Source organism: Citrus sinensis, chromosome 6 (assembly GCF_022201045.2).
Source record: "Citrus sinensis cultivar Valencia sweet orange chromosome 6, DVS_A1.0, whole genome shotgun sequence".
NCBI lineage: Eukaryota > Viridiplantae > Streptophyta > Magnoliopsida > Sapindales > Rutaceae > Citrus > Citrus sinensis.
The window spans coordinates 26,054,673-26,077,461 of record NC_068561.1 but is presented as its reverse complement, the minus strand read 5'-3'; the positions used below and the strand labels follow the sequence as shown (position 1 = coordinate 26,077,461).

Here is a 22,789-nt window from a genome sequence, read left to right as displayed (position 1 = left end):
AGAGATTAGAGTAATATAAAATGTCATGAGATTATATATCATGAAAGTGAGACCTTAAAGCATGAAGCAAATGACGACAATGGAACAGGAACAAAGCTATAATTTCCTAGTCAACTAAAGCTGCGAAATAATCTTGTTCGTCTTTCACTTCAATAACCAGCACATATCTTTATCTATCAAAAAAATTTCTGACTAACCAAATCGCAGATGCAACAAAAGGAGCACAATTTCAGTGTAGAAGTATCCTTCATTGTTATCATTCAACTAATGAAAAACATGTACCGTGTCTGTGTGTATAAATATGAACAATATATATTGTTTTGACACTAGAATGAAACCATCCACACAGCATCACATGCTCTTTTATTAATTTTATTATCGTTATTTCTTTATAACAATTCTCAAACTTAAAAGGAGTCCGAACTTGATTTTCAGTCACCGGATGACCAGAAATTACAAAATCAAACCTAAAATTATAGTTGTAAGTATCCATAGTTTTAAAATAGACTGTCTGCATATCTCGTAGCTCCTGCGGGGAAGTAAAGTAGTCATGTCAAGCTCAAACAATTAAATACCTTGATTTTAAGAGTACCTTTCCTCTCTTCCGAGGCAAAAAAAAGAAAAAACAAATATGGAAGCATGGTTGCACTTGAACGGAAAGGAGCCCGGATTTATTTTGTTTTTCCTTCCCTGAGTGCATCTTGTAGTACAGCTGCATGCTTTCATGTTATTTAGAAGGAAACTCCTTGTCCTTATCTGACTGACTAGCAGTGCCGCCGTGAGAAGGAAGAAACCTAGAGGTCATGCCCAAATGGAAGGGTCTTATGGTGTGTGGAGTAGCTTGGAAATGAGAATTTGCAGTGGCACCGTGTGATGAATTTGTCGGGCTCAACATTTGAAAGTGATTAATTTGTGAAGGGAAGACTAATGGTTGTGTTGCTCCTGCTCCTGCTCCAGGTGGTAGTGGTGGACATACCAAAATCTGAGAGCCGGCTGCGGCTGCGGATGATAGGGATAATGGGGATGGCAATTGCACAACATTAAAGTTGTGAAGGTCTTCTGTTTGGGATGTTATATTTAACCCATGACTTGCCAAGTATTGATGATGAGAGAAGGGAATATTTGAAGGTTCCAAATGATAATAAGGACCAAATGGCAAAGCATTTGCATTATTAAACAAATTATTACTTAGTGGTGGCAAGGAAGAATTAGTAGAAGTAGCACAGGGTCGTCTAGGTAAGAAGTTGATTGATGATGAGGGTTCTTGTACTTTCTCTCGATATTGATGATCACTTTCTTTAGTCCAGTTTTCTTTATTTGCATTTGCTGTTGCTAATTTGGACTTATAATCAGCAGCCCTCCAAAAAGCTTCTTCAGAACTCCAAGCGTTATCTGATCTCGGATCTGCACTTTCCCAATTTTTGATACTGAAGCTGCCTTGTTTGCTAGATATTTGAGAAGAACCAGCACCACCAGCTGCTTCATTACCATTAGAAGATAGAGTAATTTCTTGATGATGGTTATTTAGACCAAAATTCTCAGGAGGTATTAATGCTGGAAGAGGAGGGAGTTCATCAATTTCATCCTTGGCCGCATTAAGCAACCAATCAACAACCTTACTTGGTTGATTAAGTCCAAGCCTGTCCTGAAGACCATATAACTGGATAGCTGTGGGAACAGAAAGCCTTACTCTCCTGTCTCTCAATCCTCTTATGGTGCAAACTTTACTGTGCCTGTCTTTACCTCCGAAAGCACGAGACACGCGTACAATCCGTGGATCCTTCAATCTTAGCCATGCTGAACTTGATGAAGCTTTAGTGATTATGATCTTGCCCTCGCCTGTATTACCTTCTTGTTTCGAAGAACATACTGCTTCTTTCGAGCTTGTAATCATCTCATGTGATCTAATCTCATTATTTTTGGTGCACATGCAGCTAGATATGTAAACTATTAAATTAATATTCCTTAAATTCTAGGAAATTAACTCTCCGAGTTTCTGCAAGTACTTCCCAACAATTTTGTTCTTCCCCCTGATCTATGAAAACACAAGAGAACAAAGGAAAAAAAAAATTATTAGATCCCTACACACACCCACGCATACCTAATTAAATTAAAGAGCTAGTAACTTACACAACTGAAAAGTAATAATTAGAAAATTCACATAAAATAAAAGAGTAGTGTCAATTAGTGTCAGATACATTAGGAGTATGAACGATTAATTTTTTTAAAAAAAAACACAGACACGCATACATACATACATATATATAGAGAGAGAGAAGGTGGGGTGGGGAGAGTAATCAAGAGAACTAATTTGATGTTGCATCGATCGATCAACTACTCTCAATTGTTAATTTATATGATGCTGGTCAGAAAACCTACATCACAGCTGTTGTGATTATTGAGGCAGCTCTATTATACAGCTGCAATACATGCTTCTATATATAGCAGAATAGATATGGATACACAACACACGCGCGCGCGTATATATAGTGGTAAAGGTTAAAGTTCTAGTATCTGTAGGTTATGCTTTTCGAAGAAAGAATTCAAACCATGAGAACTTACAAGAAAGGAGACAATTTGATGCATTATGTGGCTGTGGTTGAAAGTTACGAGGATTCTGCGCCGCCTTTGATTTTAGCACCTTCTAAAATTTGGTATTAGGGCTCAGCTAGACATTCTGCATATTGTGTCTTTCAAGCTAAGGTTGAATTTTGATATTGATTGCAGAGAATAAGCTTACTGATGGAGTTGGAGCATTTGAGAAAGAAAAGATGCCGGAATTCAACCGACCATGCTCCACAAAAGAATTAATTCAGGAAAAAGCAATGGCACTAATGCTGCCACGTGTAACATATCGCCGTCAGCCTAATAAATCTTTTCATTTTTTTTCTATCACGCATATTGATCAATCATTGCCTTGATCATGAATCATTAGGGGCTAATCTTCCTCTGTTCAGATCACAATTAGATATAGCTGGTTTAATTTGAGAGATGTCAACTTATGTTTAAGATTATATACGTCTTCAACACAAACAAAAGAAATAAAATATATTTGAACACGGGACCATATAAGCTGCACATTTATAAAGTGGCAAGGCATGCTTTATCGACAACTACAAAAGGTTTTGCAAACTAAATCCCCTAGCTAGTTATCACATGGGGGACGATGAAATGCACGCCTAGGATAGGATAGGACTAAGAAAGATGTTCATATAATATTATATAAACACATATGATCATGATTAAGTGAATTTGGGATGGTTCCATCTAATTTTTCAAAATGGCAGCAACAAAATTATTCCATCAGTTACAGCACCAATCGATTTACCCTTCACAACAATCAGTACTTAGACCAGCAGTATATCGTTACCGAATTAAAGAAGTGATAGATATGACGGTACCACACATGCATAGATAGTATAAATTGTGCTGATGAAAAAACTCTAAATGAAAGAAAATTAAATATAGTTTGTGATCAAAATTGAGCATGTAATCAAAGTCAAAAAAAAAGAAAATAAAGGGAGTGATGATACTGCAATCAGAACCCACATGGTAGAAGGATTTAGAAGACAAAAGATAAATCTATTGGGATGTAATAAGTCTATCAAGGGGCTTGAAAGTTGTGGTCTATACTCGAAGAGGCTAGCGTTGTCATCGTGATGTGTATGATAGCAACTTAAGACATATAGGTGAGGGACCAACAAACGTTTCTTTAAATCATATCCACCGAGGACCACACACCTTTTCCCTGCAGAGATATATATGCATATGCATGGAGCAAGTTGAACTCTTGTATTGAATCTAAAGCCTGACAGTCCGCAAATGCACTGGAATATGACTCTTTTAATGATATTTAAGACAATTTGAGAAAAAAATAGAGACGTATGAAAGTTTAATTCTTCATCCTTGAAAAGGATCTCACATGTAGCATTACCTGATCACCTTCTTCCCCAATGATTGCTTTTTAGGTCTCAAGTCATTTGTGGATCCCAGTTTCAAAAACCCTAGCCTTTCTTTATGATTAGCCGCCTAGCTTTTTCATAAGCAACACGGCTCTAGTTGCTAAACTAGCAAGTGATTGAAAACCTCCATTCACGAAGCGTCTTTGTTCCCCTATAGCTTATTTTCTTGTCGAGTTTTCCGTGGAATCCCGTAAAAGATGCAACCAAAGGGTAGAGGAACAGAAAGAATTAGGCAAAGAATAAATTTTCTCTTCAATGTGTGCGTGTGTGTATGCTTTATGCGCTACACTTTGAAAAGTTGGCATGTATAAACTTTTCAACCCATTCCATAATCCATAATAAGGAAGCCAAAAACAAGTTCTGGAAAAAAGATTTTACTTTTATTTCATTTTGTGTAGCCAGCTAGGAATTTTTGTCATATGTAGTCATCAATTTTCCTTCGTAATGAATAGGACAGAGACTAAGAAAACTAAGAAATTGGATTTTCAGAATATATATGTCGACCTTAGGAACAGGGAATTAAACAATAAAAAAATAAATAATTGTTTTTTTTTATTTTCTTACCCCAAAAAAAAGTGTAATTGTCAATGTGTGTGTGTGGGTGAGTATAAGAAAGAAAAGTGATGATGAAAGGCATGAGAGAAGGGTTTCTTCTGTGTGTTTTAACTTTTAGCTGATGCTTCTTCAATGACTTAATTAAAAAAATCACTGGTTGTTTTGCAGAAAGAAAGAGATGGGAGAGAAATAACTTTTAGGGTTTTGCAATATCTCTATCTCTTTCTAAAAAGTCTAATAAAAGAAAGCAATAGATACCAACAAAGTGTTGGCTCCACTGGCAATGGAGTCCCCTTAAGTGGCTTAACTAGGTTTGCTCCTCAGTTCGAGTAGCAGGGAAATCGCCTTTGTTAGGAGAATTTGTGCCTCCCAGTTCGAGCGGGGACTTCTAGTCTGGGTTGTGGCACGGACTTAAAGGTGTCTCCCACAATTGGAGCCCTTCCCAAAATACCTCGTGGTTAAGACAAAAAAAAAAAAAAAAGAGCAATAGATTAGATAGATGATCACGTGATGGTGGTGGTGCTGTTGGGCATGCATCTCAACTATCAAGAGATCAGGACAGAAGAGAACAGTAGAAAGCTTCACTCGCAGTACTCTCCATTCATTCACATTCACATTCAGATTGAGCAAATTTAGCAAAGCAATACTGCTACTGGTGGTACCATTAATTCCATATATAAAATGGTCCCCAGATTCCAGTCACTCATCAGTGACCGCTATTAAATTATCCCCCATGATATCCTAATTTTGAATGAGTAAATAGCAACTTAATTTCAGGTAATAAATCGCACATCAAACTATACATATACCTACATATATGTACATCTTACGTCCACTTAAAACAAAAACGAATAATATTATCGATGAACAAGGCTATATATTGATTCATGGTAAAGAAATTAATTAATTAATTTCCAAGAAATTGAAGCATTAATCTTTTTAATGCCTTTTATTGCATGTTGCTTCGCCAATTGTATGGAATGTAAAGTCATCAAGTGATTTCTTTCACAAGATTATCTTCCTAATTAATTACTCTCAATATTAATCATTGTCTCATTTTTTTGTTTATTTTTACAGCGAGGATACATATACAGTGCATACGGCAATTAATTAGTTGGTTATCTTTAGGAGAAAGATTTCAAGTCTCTTTTCTCACCTACTTTGTTTAATAGAGTAATGATAGACATCACAACTTTTTGGATCTGATTCTCTTATAATCTGTTTTCAAATTTATGAAAAAAATAAAAATAGTTAAACGCTAATCATACACTAGCATTAAACCATATATGGGAGTATCCTAATCTAACTTTTTATTTTAAATATTGCATCATGTAATGTGTAATTTCTATCACGGAGATATATAATGTAGTAAATACTAATACCAATATGAGTGAGGATATTTGAACCACTAAAATACTCAATAAATTCATTTTTTAATAAATAAAAAATTTATTACTAAAATGTCCCAATTGTAAATTACAATTTTAGATAAGAAAGTGTGATTAAATAAAATTTTAAAAGATCACTCGTCGCAATCTCCTATATTGATCTCTTTTGCATTGTCTTCTTGTTTCATTCAATGGGGCATTCAAACAATTACGATATAAATTCAGCAACTTAAAGGTATGTTCTTTTGTCAAAGCAAAGTCCTAGAGGAACAGAAGTCATCTTTTGTTCTTTTTTTCTCATGTGCACCTCTGTTAATGCAGCAAAGATTGAAGGAAGCGGATTTGACTTAAAAACTTATACTTGGAAAATATGCTCTTGGATTTGGCCAATAAGCTCTTCTTAGCCACGTTTATTGGGATTTGGATAATATATTCTGTCTCCTTAATTAAGATTTTGACTTGTTCAAAGAAAACGATTCTATGAGATCTGCAAATAAACGGTGGGCGAGAACTTGTACCTATCCAATGTGATTTTAATAATCTTGGCTTTATGAGTTTTATAACAATACATTATGAAGGGAAAAAAAAAAAAAAAACTAACAGAGAGTCAATCTTTCGTTTATATCTGCGTGTGTGTACAATGGTGAAAATCTAAAAAATAATTGAAGCGATAAACATCAGGAGGTTGAAGAAGCCGGGGAAAAATAATAGTTGCATTAATTATGATAGTTTTCTTTAATAAGTGTATTAAGATGGGTTTACTAAGTAAAGTAAAAAAAATTTAAATTTTAATGATGGGTATGATAAGTAAATGAGTTTAATGAATATTTAGTATGTTCAAATAGTCTCATCCTATTCATGTTATCCACTATAATAAAATGTCCATTAGGCCTTTAATTGCCGCTTATACCAAAATAAGTATAAGGTGCAGACAACGTAGTGTGGTGCCTGCCGACTGAAATGTAACGTTCCTTTGCTACTTGATGACTGATTTCTGAAATTTAAGGAATTACTGAGTATATGACTTAACGTGGGAGTAGAAGTCTTCAAGAAAGGAATTTTGAAGCCATTTTGTAGACTAACAGATGAGGGTAGTATAAAACCACTCCAATGAAATAGTTTTACACCATTTGCTCCTAATTTATAGAAAAAATATTTTAATTGAATGCTATTTCACGGGAAAAAAAAAGAATTCAATATTAATATGATCTTATACCAATAAGACTGATCAAATAGAAAAAACACGAATTCAAGAAACTTGCTAAAGAGTTTTTTAGTGGTAATGTATGGGTAAGATTCAATTTTTTTTATTTTTTTATTCATTAATTATCAATCAATAATTAACTTATTTATGCATAGTATGATCATATCATGATAGAATCTAGATCCAAATAAACTGCACTGAAGTGTTAAGACTTTTACCTACACAAAGTCTGGATCCCAAGGTATCAAAAGGGTTGTAGAGAATTTATTTAATTAATTATTTGAAAAGTTCCTGGCTAGACAAAGACTGCCCTTCTCGATCTCTTAATCTTCGAGCTCGAGAGGGTGTAACAAAGACAAAAACAGAGAAATACAAAGCAGGACTGCAGGAGTTTAAATTTTGACATAAATCTTCTATAATTATATAATTACATGCATGTATGATGTACAGACGCCAGAGTACAGTAGTTTCGCTTTTCCTTGCCAAACTTGGCATAAATTCACTGAGACTGAGACTGAGACTGTATGCAAAGCATTAATTTTTTTTGTTTTTTTCCCCCTCAGCTCTCTGGTCAAGTTGCTTTTTACCCATCCATTGACCCTCCTCATATATCTGCGGTTTCTGATCATCTCTATCTTCATTCATGGAGTGGGCTAATATTAACGACCACATATAACTGACTGCAACAACTGAAGCAACGGCAATCCCTAGAAGGAAAGAAAAAGTTAAAAAGGGCAATTAAAGCTAAGGATAAAGTTATATATGTGCCATGAGATAAAGAAAGTAAACTATAATAGAGTAACTAAAATATAAAAAAATAAAATTTTAAGGTATATTAAAATTTATATTTTTTTATTTATTAATGACATTTTTATTTTAATAAGATTGAGATGTCATCGTTAGAAAATAATTATATATTAATTTTTCGCTGCTAAAGAAATTTGTGTTTTATTAAAAATAAGGATACCACTAAAATATAAAAAATATAAATTTTAATAAATTAAAAATTATGTTATTAAAAATTATGTTTTTGTATTTATTATTATATTAAAATATATTTTTTTTTATATATTAGCGGCATCGTCACTTTAATAAAATAAAAATGTTCTCATTAAAGAATATGTGTGCAAATGCAGGAGACAAAATTATAACAAGAGATACAAATAAAAAAAAAAAAAAAAAGAACCACATCCACATGGATTACATGGATATGTCTTGCTTCTTCTACCCATCACCATAAATTAGTGATCATCATGATGATTGATGATTGAGAGAAATGATGGCTTAATTAATTAGTACCCATTTTAAGTGTGGTGATACTAATTAAGCTGCAAAGAGCCAGGCCATATAGTAGTAATAAAGTTGTATATATTAATTCGATGTTAGTTTTTGCAACCTCTGTTCATCCTTGCAAATTAAAAATCACCGTGTAATTTCTTTTTTGACTGAGAATACATGTGTACAGTTAAAAAAAATTTAAAAAAAAAAAAAAAAAAGGAAGAAGCAACGCGTAGGGAAATTAAAGGAGGACAGAAAATGCATGCGCAAGGGCGGGCGGGCGGGCAGGCGTGTGAGAGCTAAAGCGGTGATTGAAGGAATATGAAAAAGACCGGAACCAGGCTATCCCATTCGCGCATGCATTTTCTATTTTGAAAATGCGGCCTTCTAGGTGTCTTCCGTCGTGGTAATGACATCGTGGCGAGGAGAAATTTTAGAATACTTTTGATTTATTATAACTAATTAATGTATGTATGACATGTATAGTTGAATTTAATATAACCACCACTTACATGATAATTTTTTAAAATAAATACATACATGTTATAATATCATTTAATTATTTTATGGCTGATATGATACATATGATGTATTTTAAAATTTCTCTGTAACGAGAGAAAGAATAATAGTATTTGATTCTCTATTTTATCTTATCCGTCTCCACCATTAATTTTCATGTTAATGTTTATTTTGTCTTTATATATAATACTTAAAAGGATAAAAACCTTTTAAATATACTCCCATGATCATTTATATTAACATATAATTTAGATAGTCTAATTTCTTTTATCTTTTCAAACAATTATCTCTTTTGAAATGTTATATGTTCCACTTTTATAATCATATAAAAAATTAGTCTGCTGCATTCAACAGAGAATGATAAAGCCATAAGTTAAATTTTTTTTTCCCGTTAATTTTTATACTCTATTTATCTTCAACGCCCAAGTGAAATATCCTTTGATATATTTTGCAAAGTTTTGGTATCGAAGAATATAATAACGTCTGGAGAGTTTTGACAAATTTTAGGATGAAAGTTTACTAATCATGTAAACAATGTCAGAAAAGAATCAACCACTGTAGCTGGGACCTGGGAGGAATTAATTGAGTGGGCATAAAGTCCTAGCAAGAGAAATTAATAGATAAATCTTTAAGAGAGAGAGAGAGAGAGAATGATTACAAAGGTATCAAAATATATATATATTTTTTTGGTTTTATAAATAGATTTTTTAAGCTTTATACGGTAGATGTATGAAAAAAATAAATAAATTATAGTAGCGATAAATCAGGAATTGATGAGATATATTAAGAGACAAAAATTATTTTAAAATTTTTAATGAAGTTAACTAAAACAAATATAAATTATAATAAGTGTGATCGAATATCACTTGGTAGAGAAACCATTTTATGCACCGAGGCCCAATTTGCCATCAAAGAAATAATGCTTCAATTTTCAGCCCATTGAGCTAGTGGTAGCGTACGGGCTCTGCCCATATTCCATCTGAGAGAGTTGGGTCAAAGAAATTTAATAGAAAGTAAGAAGGCCACTGGGTCTGGGCTACAGTGGTGGACTCTTGCTCTGAGTTGAACCACGCGTGAAGATATTAACAAACTCAGGGAAGACGTGAAAACGTCAGTCAAATTCAAGTTCAAAAAGGAGTTCATTTATCGACTTTGACTTTTGTGCTTACATTAGCTTGTGCATGTATTTGTTTGCATGGCTATTGGCTAAACTCCCTAGCACTACTTCTTTGTCGACTCAGCTCAACTGACTCCATCTTTTGACAGGACTGTCATCAAACTAAGACTCGAAAGGGCTCGACATGAACAACTTGTTAGCTTTTACAACAGATTCGGAAATCGAATTAGCTAGCCAGAGGATTCCTCCAAGTTTCATGGATGTGAGTAAACTACTAGTTCGGGCTACATTTGAGTTTAGCACCCCCAAAACATTAAGAAAATCAAGGATAAGCTATATATTAATATCGTTGCCTTTACCTCTGTCTACAAATACAATTCCGAAGGGAAACAACTTCACACAATATTTGTGCTTACATTAGCTTATAAAGATGCGGAAGCATAAAAGATTGATAAACAAAATTTTCTCAATCACAAGATAAGAATTGGTTTAGCAGTTATGAGTTTAAAACTTCAAAATGGTAAATTATAAGCTCAAAATGAAAAACTTATATAGCTAAAATTATGACTTCTTCCGAGAGATATCCTATTAGCCCACATCCGCTTATGTATTATTTGTTGTTGTTGTGATGAGTTGTAATTGACATATTAATAGCAAGAAGAAGATGGTTTTTCTTTCGGTTGATTTGATGAATGTCAAAGGGTAGGGTCCCCCACACGCACCAACTTGCTAGAAGAATATTAAAGAATATGTAATCATATCATATGATTAGACAATTAGTAATCAACCATATGACTTGAAGAATTTCTTTTTTTTAATTATTATTCTTTATTTCTTTTCCAAGCAAGCCTCATTACTCATCGGAGAGACAGAGGAGAGAAATTCAATCAATAAATTAAAATAAAAAATAAAAATTATAATACAAAAATATTATTTCGGTGTCAGTTTATTCAATTATTAAATAAAAGCTATCGGATGATACAAGTCCCACGTACCCATTATATAATGCACACCGGATACAGCTTACAGCTAGCCGAACCTATCGTATAATTATTTTAGAAAAACAGTCTCATTACTTGTCTTATTAATTATTATTATCGGAATAATTAAGAGTTTGCAGGCCAACTGTTTCGAATTTCGATGAAGTAAAGCAATCAATTAAGTGAAAATGAAAATGACATGATTTCTCTTTGCTAGGCAGCTACAGATGCGCCAGGGTTGGTAATGGTATATGTCTATTTCATTTCATATATAGCGGACGCGTACAAATGAAATGCGTTAAGAGTGAGTAGTTGCAAGATTTAAAGCTCCATAACAAATTTACACCGTCTATACGAATATGCCGATAATTATTGATTAATATTAATTAGTGGATTCATAATATATATATATATATATATATATATCTAAAGTTAAAAGGGAAAAGAAAAGAATGTAACCCGAGGTCCTAAATTGTGGGAATCAATTCGGTACATTCACTGCAATTTGCATGTAACCCGAGGTCCCCAATTTTGTCGCTTGTAAGCAACCTTGAGCAAAGCAATCTCTGGCTCTGTTCAACTGGCGAACAGGTAAAGCTGGTCCTACCACCTAAGATCCGGCCCACACAAGTTTTTCCTTCTCTGCCTGCGCGCACTAGATGATTAGATGTCAACCGCACACACTGTACAAGACCATATTATTATTATTGCTGTCTTCCGATAGGCCCTATAATAACATTAAGGCTTTAGGCAAAGCTTTGATGATACATTAATTCTTGCTTTGTGTTTGGAATTGGATCTGGTCATCAATCATCATCTCTATCGTATTGTATCAACAATCCAATCAATGGCAACCGCAACAAGCAGTATTAATACGATCAACAGAGTTAAAATACATGAGGTTACCAAAATCACCCCCATGATGATCCCCGATGATGATGATGACTTAATTTGTTTGCCTTTAACCTTGTTCGACACATACTGGCTCAAGTTTCTTCCTGTAGAACGCCTCTTCTTCTATGAGGTGGCTGACTTGACTTGGGATTTATTCGACTCAGAAATCCTGCCAAAGCTGAAGCACTCGCTTTCCCTCACTCTCGGCATTCATTATCTCCCTCTTGCCGGTCACATGGTGTGGCCGGAACATGCTGCAAAGCCGGCCATCTACTACTTCTTGCCCGGTCAGGATCAGAAAGAAGATATTGTTAACGGTGTCACAGTGGCGGTGGCCGAGTCCGAGGGCTTGGACTTCGATGTCCTCTCTGGCGACGGAATCCGTCAAGCTGTTGAATTTCGAGCTCTGACACCCCAGTTGTCGATATCAGACAACAAAGCGGAGGTAGTCTCCATCCAAATAACTTTGTTTCCAAAGCAGGGCTTTTGCATCGGGATTTCAAATCACCATGCATTTTTTGATGGCAGGAGCACTATGATGTTTATCAAATCTTGGGCTTATTTATGCAAACAATATTTAGATATAGCAAGTAGTCAACAACAACAACAACAACAACAGACTACCATATGTCTTCCATCGGAACTGATTCCGTCTTTTGACCGTGCGTTCATCAACGAGAACGACCCTAAAGGTTTTGACTTGGTGTACGTCAACAACTGGTTATCTTTCACCGGAAACGACCGAAGCTTGAAGGTTTTGCCAAGCTTCAATGATGTCAACAAACTGGTTCGAGCCACTTATGTGTTGACTCGTGCACATCTAAAGAAACTCAGGGATAAGCTGTTATTATTGGAGGATCGCAACCGGCAAACATCACCAAACAAACTTCATCTATCAACATTTGTGCTTGCGTGTGCTTATGTATTCACCTGCATGGTTAAAGCAAGAGGAGGAGGAGAAAGCGACAGAGATGTCATATTAGCTTTCACCGCTGATTATAGGAGCCGTTTGGATCCTCCAGTTCCCACGAATTACTTCGGTAATTGTGTTGGTTCGCATACTAGGCTGGTGAAAGCAAGAGATTTCGTGGAGGAGCCTGCAGCTACGGGCCTAGGAGGAGTAGCCTTTGTTGCTCACAAGTTGAGTGAGATGGTCCAAGAGATTGGAGGTGGGTTAACTATTCAAGGTTTCGATGAGGAGAAGCTTGTTAAGTTAATGGCGGTGATGCAACGAGTATCACAAGGAGGACAGGGCCTTGGGGTGGCCGGGTCGATCCACTTTGATGTTTATGGGTCGGATTTCGGGTGGGGCAGGCCGAAGAAGGTAGAAATTGTGTCAATAGATACCACCGGAGCTGTCTCTTTGGCTGAGAGTAGACATGGAGATGGGGGTGTTGAGGTTGGTTTGGCTTTGGGGAAGCAAGACATGGACAATTTTGCTTCTTTCTTTGACCAGGGCCTAAAAGACCTTATTGTTTAATTAATAATCTAAGTTTGGGCTTCTTAACGAACGTTCCCGCATTAATTTTTTTTTTTTTTTCCTTATAAAGAAATCAAGATTTCTTAGTGCGTTGTTTAATATGTGAGTCGTAAGTTGTTTATCCTTTCGTCCATTTTTTTTCCAATTTAATATATGTCAAATACGCGACAAAATATACGCTCTAGACCCTCGGTACCGTATCCTTAACAATATTCATGTTTATATAAAGTAGATCAGTAGATGTGCAAGAATATGTCTGTAGCAACTAATTATTTTATCTTGTTTATGTACAATTTCTGATCAGCCAAATCATAAATTATAGAACTTTCTAACATTAATTAATTGTGTTAATAATATTCCCAATGTTAATTGTTATTGTCTCGCTTCTCGTTGTCCTCATGCACTCTTGGCCCTTCAATCAATTATATATATTTTATATATTACGGTAAAATTCAGGAGGTCAGATCTTACGTACACCACCATTATTGTCTTCTCCCCCTCCACGCGATCGCTGCCAACAAAATACAAAATCAACAAAGAAAATAATTGCCCTATAATAATAATAATAATAATAATAATAATAATATATGTATCTCATTGGAGGAATACAAATTTTATAATATGAGAACGACGACTGGCGGACTGAGTAGCATTTTTGTTCTAAATTAAATATTTACTTACAAAATTGGACTTGTGGTCTTGTTTTTGTGCATCAGCCCCGTCACTAGTTCTTTTGTTGATGGAATTGGAAATAATATTATGGGTGCGTTTGGAATTGAGGTGCTGTATTTTTTAAACTACAGTTATTGTGAAAAAAAATTATAATTATGAAATAAAAGTTAACAATATATAATAAATATAAATTTTAAATAATAATTTAAATAAAATTATTAAAGATATAATAGATTTTTCATTATACAAGTAAAAAATCATATCAATATAACTTTCATATTACAATAGTTAGTTTTTATCAAACACTTTAATGCTGTAACTTTTAAATTATATCTATCAAACCTCAATTACAAACGCACCTTATGTCTACGTGAAATAAATTTCCATGTGCATGATAAATTTAAAATTTTGTTAGTTAACAAAAGTGGAAAACATTCATAAAAAAAATGAGAATCTTGACAAAATTGTCTGAGACATTCTTCTATCAGTGGGCTCAACCTCAACCAACCTACGCGCCGCGCCCAACTCCTTCCAGTTATCACATTCGGGTGGTGCTATTGGCACCCCTAAAACATCCTCATCAAACCCGTCGATTTAGGTACAGTTTTATCCCTATTCGAAATTATGTAAAAGGGCAAAATAAAATTAAAAGAAACCTTTATTCGTTAATCCTTTTAAATGCAGACTTAGGTAGTGTTTTTTTTTTCTGAAATCTGAATAAAATTAAATTACTCTGAATTTTGAATAGAGCTGAATGTCTGAATATAAATGAAATGTTCTTTTTTTTTTGTCTAAATCACTAAAAATAGATACTAAATCTTTTTGTTTTCTTAACTTAAAAAATTTGAAAACTAATTTTTTTTTTAATTTATGCCCTTACAAACTATAAATGTTAAACAAATAATAGACATCTCAAAGAATATAAATAAGATAATATATTATCATAACATAAATCATATTCAATTGAATGCAACTTTTTAATATTCTATATTATATATGTTAATTTTTTTTATTATAGTTTATGATGTTTTATATGAAAAATATTCAAAAAAAATTATGAAGATAAATAATGCTCATTTGAAGAAAATAAAAAGATAAAAACAATAATAATCTACCACTATATATTATCACAAGTTATACAGAGATGGGTAATAATATTAATTATTAAATTTGCTTCGCTCTTTATTTCAAATGCTATATATTTGAAAAATACTGAAAAATAAATGAGATGTTGTCGAAAAGTTAAGGCCATAAGTTTCGATTTTTGTTAAGAATTATGATTTTTTTAACAACGATACTAAAAAAACAATGTTAAATTTCTAAAATTTAAGATTTCTATATTAAGTATTTTTTATTTGCTAATAAATATTATTTTCTAAATATATAATTTAAATTAATCATAAAAAATTAATACAATTCAATGCAGCACTAAAAATAATATAATTAAAATTAGTTCAGTACAATGTAATAATAAACATTATACAATATTAATATATTAATTTGAGTGACAAAACATACAAGTAAATTAGAAAGTATTAATAAAAATGTAAATAGTTAAAATTAAGTCTTTCAAAAATAAGAATAAGAGTAATTGATATTTGGATGAAGAAAAAAGAAATGATTTTTTTTAATACAAAAGTGCCCTTTGCCTTAGTGTACACTCCATAACCCTCTTCTTACCTCCTCTCTTTTTATTTTTTCTTTTTCAAACTTCCTAAATCTTTTATTCACATTGAATAATTTGCTCACAACCAATGATCAATCTCTCATTCCTAATCTGAATTTGTGACCCATAAATATATACTTGCTCTTTGGAAAAAACAAAAAAGGGTATTATCTTTAGATCCCTGTGAATTATATTAATGTCTCATTTATTTTTTTGACTTAATGACTTAGTTAGCTTAATTTTAATTAGTTAAGTCACTACGTCCATTTGTCTACCACTTTATATTATTACAAGTTATATAAGATGGGAAATAATACTAATTATTAAATTTTATTTAGGTAAGGATGAAAATTAGTTAATTAGATAAGGATATTTTGAAAAATATCTTTTAATAATATCATTCGGATTTTTTAGATTAAGCAAAAAGTTTTAAAAATTAGTTTATAAAATAAGATAATATATAGTGGTAGACAAATAGACTTAATTTGTATTATTAAAAATATACCTAATTAGTTATGTATTATTTAATTATTTAATTATAATTAATAAATAAAATTGATTAATATTTAATAAGTTAATATAACTAATAATAAATACTTAAACAATATATAAAAATAAAATATAACATAATATTACATTATTTGATTATGTTATAGTAATTAATATATAAAAAATTGATTATTATTTAATAATTTAATATAACTAATAGTAAATATTTAAATATGAATAAATTTGAATAATAATAATTTATAAAGAGTTAGAGAGAAATTAGGGGGATAAAAAGGGGCAGCATTGCAACAATAAGCACAGAGATAATGGTGTTGGATTAAGATTATCGAAGCCTAGAAATAGAATAACATAACAGAGTCTAAAGCATAAACCAAAAAACAGCATTACAATTTACAAGGCCATTAACAAACCTTTCAACAAAAAGGACCATTAACAAACTGATCCTGACCCTGACCACCTTGACCCAAGTGAAGTTCACGGGTTGCTCTCGCTCTCCCATTTTCGTGCGTGCTCCAACTCTTTGTTCTTGTTCTTGTTCTTCTTCAAACACACCTTACTCTCTCACCTGATCAATTCTCTCTCTCTCTCTCTCAAAGCTTTAATATTTCCATCAAAGGTACTCCCTTTGGCTTATTCTTTCACAGATCAAGCTTACTTTTGTTTTATTTTATTTTTTTTTACATTTGGTTCATATTTTCTAATCATTTCTTCTCTTTTATGTACCAATAAGATGGTAGCCTGTGATATTTTTTTTCTGGGTTTTTGTTAATTGTTTATGATTTTGATTTCCTTGATCAGACATTGTATTGGGTAGTGTTTAAATCAAGAGTTTGTGTTTAGTTTCGCAACGGGTATTCATTTTTTCTAACGGTACTGTAGCTGACAATGTTGCTCATTTATCAGCCCTCTAATGATTATCTGAGATGGGTATTTTTAGTTTTGAGTTTTAAGGGTTTAGTTTTGAGCGTTCCATTGTTTGAATCATGGAAGCGACCAGTTCTTGCTTTGAAAATCTTAAGTTTATATGTTTGTTGTGCTAAATGTTATGGCTTTATTTATTTCTTGTTTGTTCGAGAGTCACCAACTGTATAAACGTTCAGTGTGGTATATTTTTATACTTAAATATCTTTAGGGTCCCTGTCAGAATGTGACTATGGTATTTCCAGCAAGCTGACAAGCTCTATTCTTGTTGCGAAGTACTAATCTTCTGAAGTCTTTATGTCAAAGCACATTGTGGGTTGTCACTTGTGATTGTATTACATTTTTTTGGGTGCAAGAGGTGCTAGACTCTGTTTCCTGCCTTTCGGCGTTGAGCTGTGTTATATCTTATAATGATTGAAATTAAATGAATTGTATGGTTGGTGCTAGGCCTTTCCTTTTTGTAACTGTTACAAAAAACTAGATTGTTGTGTTGATATCTGGCAGAATGGCCTTACATACGGCCACTCCTCCAAGTGCTCAAGTCGTTGGCAATGCTTTTGTTGAGCAATACTATCACATTCTTCACAGTACTCCCGAATTGGTTTTTAGATTTTATCAGGATTCAAGTGTGTTAAGCCGACCAGATTCAAATGGTGTGATGACATCTGTAACAACCATGGAAGTAAGTTTCTTGGTTAAGCCTTTTGTATTCTATTGTTTGATTGCCTGATAACTGTAGTGTCAACTAATTCATTTGAGGATTGATGCTGTCTAAGAAGTTGTTTCTCGTAATGTTATCTAACCTCATGAAGTAATCCATGCCAAGGGTAATTAGACAAGTGGCAGTTTACATGTCAGATTAGCAGATATGTTGTATGTGAAAGTTTCTTCTGCTGCTAGTACAAGTCATGCTGAATCATAAATGTCTGCACATGTCAAACACAATACTATGTTTGAAAATGATTGACAATACGTGCCAAAAACATGAGAATTCTTTTGCTTTATTTCATTAAGTAGTTCATTTCTTTTTGCACCTCCAGACTTCATAGTTCATTTTGTCATCTTCTCCATCTTGGCTAAATCTCCTTTGTTTGAAAAAATGGTCAAAATCTAGTTAGCAGTTTCCCTGAGGTTCCATTAAAAGTTTAAAACCCATAATTGGATATTTAATTTGAATTTATGTCAAAAATTCCAAAATGCAAAGAAATTACAGTATTGTTTCTTGAAGCAGGGTATCAATCAGAAGATTCTTTCCTTGGATTACAAGAACTATAAGGCTGAAATAAAAACTGCAGATGCTCAGAACTCTCATAAGGAAGGAGTGACGGTCTTAGTAACTGGATGCTTAACCGGAAAAGATAACTTGCGAAGGAAATTTGCACAATCTTTCTTTCTCGCTCCACAAGACAATGGATATTTTGTTCTGAATGATGTATTTAGGTATGTAGATGATGGTGAAGTGTCAGAGAAATATCCAGCCAACAGCATTGATGATGCCCCTGCAGCCCCCTCAATCCCAGATATAGGTACCTGTTTTGGTGGTGGGAGTGTGTTCTTTTTCATTTCTTTCATGCGAACCTACTAGACTTTTTTCGTTCTTGTTTCCAGATCACACTCATGTTCCTGATCCTCCTGCTCCAGACCCGGTAACTTCTCATGTGGAGGAGGATCAAAATATTTCCGAGAGAGTCTATGAACCTTCTGAACAGGAAAGACAATTAGTGACTGAAAGGGAGGCTGTTGTGGAATCACAGTCTTATGCAGTTGAAACTGATGCTTCTGCCATGGTTGAATCAGCTTCTTCTTCAGCTTTAGAGGATGCTCCAAAGAAATCTTATGCTTCTATTGTGAGTGCAAATCTGAAGATCTTTTGTCCACGGGCATTTGTACTTTGATACTTACTGCCTTTTTCATTTTTTCATTTTTTCATTTTTTATTGAGTAGGTGAGAGTGGCGAAAGGGGGTTCAGGGCCGACTAAAGTTTATGTACCTACCAATACTGTGAAAGTGACCACCAAGAAAACTGAGAATCAGCCAATTAAGTCAGAAAAGCCTCCTTCATCTGAGACATCAGCTCCAGTAAGCACCGATGCCCCTGAGAGTAGCAATGCTCATGAGGAAGGTAAATAGGCTATTGTCCCTAGCTGTGCTCATGTTATATTGTAGATTGTGGTCTTTACTTAGAATTACACTTTCTACCTTTATATGAATTCAAAATATGTGCTTCTTTATAAGAATTCAAGAGAGTCCAAAACTTGCTCATTAAAGTGAAAAAAGAAAGCATTGGATTTGGATTTGGACTGTTGGCATTATTGTGTTTACTTCATGAGACTGGACTCTAAAGCTTCTTGCTTTTTTTTTTTTTTAGTTGTTGACGACATATGTTCTAGTATTCTAATTTTATTATACCCACAGTTGAAGGCCACTCCATTTACATTCGAAATTTGCCCGACACCATGACGGTGGCTTCACTTGAGGTGGAGTTCAAGAAATTTGGACCAGTCAAGCAAGGAGGTATTCAAGTTAGACATAATAAGGTTTGTTTCGGAAACTCTGAATGGTTAAAATAATATCATTTTCTACAAATCTCCACATCACTTGACATAAGTTCTTTGCTATCGCTTTCAATCTTTGGTCCAATGGGCAATAGGGATACTGTTTTGGTTTTGTGGAATTTCAGTCTTCAAGCTCCATGGATAATGCCATTCAGGTTTGTTCCCTTGTTAATTAATTTTTTCATTCATATCCAGCCATCTATTTTTAAATTTATGTTACATTTGACAATTCTAGATATTGGTTATGGAGCAACCTTTTTTCTCCTCATCCATTACAATTAATTGTATATCGTAATGGTTGGTCAATCCCTCATTTTCCACTTCCTCCTTACTAGCAATTTGTTTCATTTACTGGCCCTGTGTTTGGTATCTACATTGTTCCTCATTTTGCATGATTGTGGTGATCTGTTGTTCACTGAATCTAAGTTGGTAGCATTTTAGTCTTAGCAGTTATTACATTGTTTTAATCCAATAAACTTTCTTACCCGTCTTTATGTTATCTTCTGTGACACTGATTAACTTCTGCAGAATTAAGTGGTATTCCCTGGTTTCCAGCCTCGAGAAAGATGTCTACTTTTCTTTGATTGAACAATTATTGTGCAATCAAGTCCAATATGTGTGTTTGTATTCACAACCCCAAGTTAGAATTGTATGATTAGTGCCACTTGTAATTTATGTGTTACAAATCTACAATATCTTTATTATTTAAGGTAGCCAAAACGGCTATTGATGTTCAATGGTCTAAAATTACGTTCAGCTAAGACAATGGTTTGTCTGAAAAAGTTTGTTCTTTGTGGTGTATGTTGAAATGATTATTATTCTACATAGGGATTGCTTAAGTGACTATATTCATACAGAGATCATTCGTTTCCAACTTATTGGTCTTAAAATCTGAAAGTGGTGAAAGAAGTTTGGGATCTCCATCTCTAAGCTCCATAATCTTGTGGAAATGCTTAAAGGAGAAATTAAAAAGATAAGGATTTTCAATTCGTCTTGATATGATTTCTAGTTATCTTTCTATTGTTTCATTCTTATCTAAAGGTAGCAAATCTTATTCATGTTGGGTTTAGGCTGCTGTTTTAATAGATGTCATCCCTCCTGTCTGAAACCTATATAGCGTACAACATGTTGCAAGCAAATAATATACTCTTCATGAAATTTCATTTCTTGTCTTTTTTTTCTTTTTCTTTTTTTTAATAATAATGATGATGATGATGATGATGGAAGTCCAATATTTCAGGCTTCACCGATCACCATTGGAGGGCAAGAAGCTTTTGTCGAGAAAAAGAAGAAAACTCGAGGTAATTGGAAAGCATGTGGATTTTAGTGTGATGTGCTATGAGTTAAAGTTTTAGAACAGAAATGATGTTGATTAATGTTTTAAACTGTTAATGGATAGGCATTATTTTGCACGGCCAAACTTAGTATCTGACAAAGTTTTCGATGGTGCTGGTTCTTGCAGTTGGTAGCGGTAGAGGTAGGTTTCCTTCTGAGAGGGAAAGGTTCAGGAATGATAGCTTTAGGGGACGAGGCAGTTATGGTGGAGGCCGGAGCTTTGGAAGAAACGAGTATGGAAATCGGGTTGAATTCCAAGTTCGAGGTAGGGGCTCAATGGGGCGAGGTGAAGGTTATCCGCGAGGGAGAGGTAGAGGCGGCCGTTCAGGTGGAGCAAAGCATCCAGCTGCTGTTTCTGCCTGGAGCTCTGACCAGTGAAATTTTTTGGGGCGGCAATTTTTGATATGATCCGTGATCAGGTAGTTGTTATGGTTCATCGACTCTGAACTGCTGTCATACCAGAATGATCAGGCATCATATGAGTTTTATGCAGGTTTCGATTTTTTCCCCATAGGGTATCATGTAAGTTTAAAGCATCTAAGTCCGAGGTCATTCTCCTGATTGGTTGTCTTAGTTTTACTGGTTTACGTCAACTTGAGGGAAGACGCATTATTGTAGTTTTCAGCAGCTGTAATCATCGAAGATGATCCATCTGTTTTCAGCAATGTAACATACAGCTCGGGACCTTGGCGGTGCAACGACAAATTTCAGTCGTTTTAGCATGTAATGCTTGCTTGTGGGGCAATCTAATCTAATACGAGGTGGAATTCTTGCGTAATCTTTAAACAGCAGGTGGAATTTCTAACAAATATACTGGTAAAACCTTAATATGAGATGAAACCTAAGCCGTATATTTTATTAAAGCATTTCATTGACCCATTATTCTGTTCTTGCACAGTGTCACCTTTCAGAAAAAAAGGAACATAAAAAATGCCGAATTCTTGACATTTATCAGTTTTGCTCAACAATAATGCAACTTGGCTAGTATCTGCTGCAATATCGTACTCCAGCTATTTATCCACTTGCAACGAGCCGAATATATAAATATGGATTTTCCATAGTTACATCTCGTAACTTATAATTTAGTTTGTCCAGTGTAAAAATGAGTAATAAAGCAGTGTAAAAACTAGTAATAAAGCAGTGGAGTCAGGTGGACTAATGAATAAATTTTACTTGGCTCTAAAGTATATTAAAATTAACTTAAGGAAACCCTATAAATATATAACCGAACAATGATCATCAAGCATCTAAATATAACTAGCTCTTGAGATCGCAAATCTCATTAAAATAATCCAATTCCATGTTCAATGTAACAGTCAAATGTAGCTCAACAGGAGAATTTTGTATCTTTAAAATTAAATGTTTGTATTAAAATTTTAATTTTTATCTTAAAAAATACATAAGGAGAATAATTTTACACTTATGAGTCGGTAGTCGTAGTATTTAATGCATATACCGGTGAGTTTTGTAACTTAACAGGAGAATTTGTACCTTAAGAGTTAAGTATGTGTATTTAAATTTTATTACTAACAAAAAGTCGGTATTAAAGACTTTAATTTTTCTCATTTTCATAAATATGGATAATTATTTTAATCCTATAATGGTGTTTTTATTAATCAGCAAATTGGGATGGGAATTAAGAAATGATAATAAATGAAGTAAAGTGTTTACTTACTTAAATAAATGGTAGGTGGAATCAAAATCAAAACGGCAGGTCTCATCTAAAATCAGGAATGATGACTAGAGTTTTCAT

The 22,789-nt window shown here is 33.6% G+C and overlaps 3 protein-coding genes across 6 annotated transcripts; 2 read left to right on the top strand and 1 right to left on the bottom strand.

Annotated features, from left to right (window-relative positions):
- Nucleotides 1-332: 332 nt before the first annotated feature.
- On the bottom strand, nucleotides 333-2,978 carry LOC102610499 (transcription factor TCP5). 2 transcript variants are annotated; one of them, XM_015531622.3, is made up of 2 exons: nucleotides 2,259-2,978; nucleotides 333-2,035 (listed from the first exon to the last, which is right to left on the bottom strand). In XM_015531622.3, the coding sequence occupies exon 2, from the start codon at nucleotides 1,928-1,930 to the stop codon at nucleotides 728-730; it is 1,203 nt and encodes a 400-aa protein (XP_015387108.1). In that variant the 5' UTR covers nucleotides 1,931-2,035; nucleotides 2,259-2,978; the 3' UTR covers nucleotides 333-727. The 2 variants fall into 2 exon arrangements, with proteins under 2 accessions (XP_015387108.1, XP_006482764.1); XM_006482701.4 differs by having other exon boundaries at nucleotides 2,563-2,978.
- Nucleotides 2,979-11,697: 8,719 nt separating this feature from the next.
- LOC102610186 (malonyl-CoA:anthocyanidin 5-O-glucoside-6''-O-malonyltransferase) lies at nucleotides 11,698-13,476 on the top strand. Its single transcript, XM_025100023.2, has one exon. It carries the CDS (start codon nucleotides 11,851-11,853, stop codon nucleotides 13,375-13,377), a length of 1,527 nt encoding a protein of 508 aa, XP_024955791.1. The 5' UTR covers nucleotides 11,698-11,850; the 3' UTR covers nucleotides 13,378-13,476.
- A 3,058-nt stretch (nucleotides 13,477-16,534) lies between these two features.
- On the top strand, nucleotides 16,535-21,822 carry LOC102609497 (nuclear transport factor 2-like). Of its 3 annotated transcripts, none has more exons than XM_006482697.3 (9): nucleotides 16,535-16,841; nucleotides 17,651-17,828; nucleotides 18,378-18,672; nucleotides 18,755-18,993; nucleotides 19,091-19,268; nucleotides 19,562-19,683; nucleotides 19,797-19,856; nucleotides 20,942-21,002; nucleotides 21,164-21,822. In XM_006482697.3, the coding sequence occupies exons 2-9, from the start codon at nucleotides 17,652-17,654 to the stop codon at nucleotides 21,412-21,414; spliced, it is 1,383 nt and encodes a 460-aa protein (XP_006482760.1). In that variant the 5' UTR covers nucleotides 16,535-16,841; nucleotide 17,651; the 3' UTR covers nucleotides 21,415-21,822. The 3 variants fall into 3 exon arrangements, with proteins under 3 accessions (XP_006482760.1, XP_006482761.1, XP_015387106.1); XM_006482698.3 differs by having other exon boundaries at nucleotides 17,594-17,828; XM_015531620.3 differs by having other exon boundaries at nucleotides 16,536-16,841; nucleotides 17,756-17,828.
- The last annotated feature ends 967 nt before the right edge of the window (nucleotides 21,823-22,789 follow it).

Bases quoted from the DNA above. Each gene is read 5' to 3' on its own strand.
- LOC102610499 (XM_015531622.3), bottom strand. From the start codon at position 1,930: ATGTGCACCAAAAATAATGAGATTAGATCACATGAGATGATTACAAGC.
- LOC102610186 (XM_025100023.2), top strand. From the start codon at position 11,851: ATGGCAACCGCAACAAGCAGTATTAATACGATCAACAGAGTTAAAATA.
- LOC102609497 (XM_006482697.3), top strand. From the start codon at position 17,652: ATGGCCTTACATACGGCCACTCCTCCAAGTGCTCAAGTCGTTGGCAAT. The intron at 17,829-18,377 runs GTAAGTTTCTTG...TTCTTGAAGCAG, and splicing joins CATCTGTAACAACCATGGAA to GGTATCAATCAGAAGATTCT. The intron at 18,673-18,754 runs GTACCTGTTTTG...TCTTGTTTCCAG, and splicing joins CCCCTCAATCCCAGATATAG to ATCACACTCATGTTCCTGAT.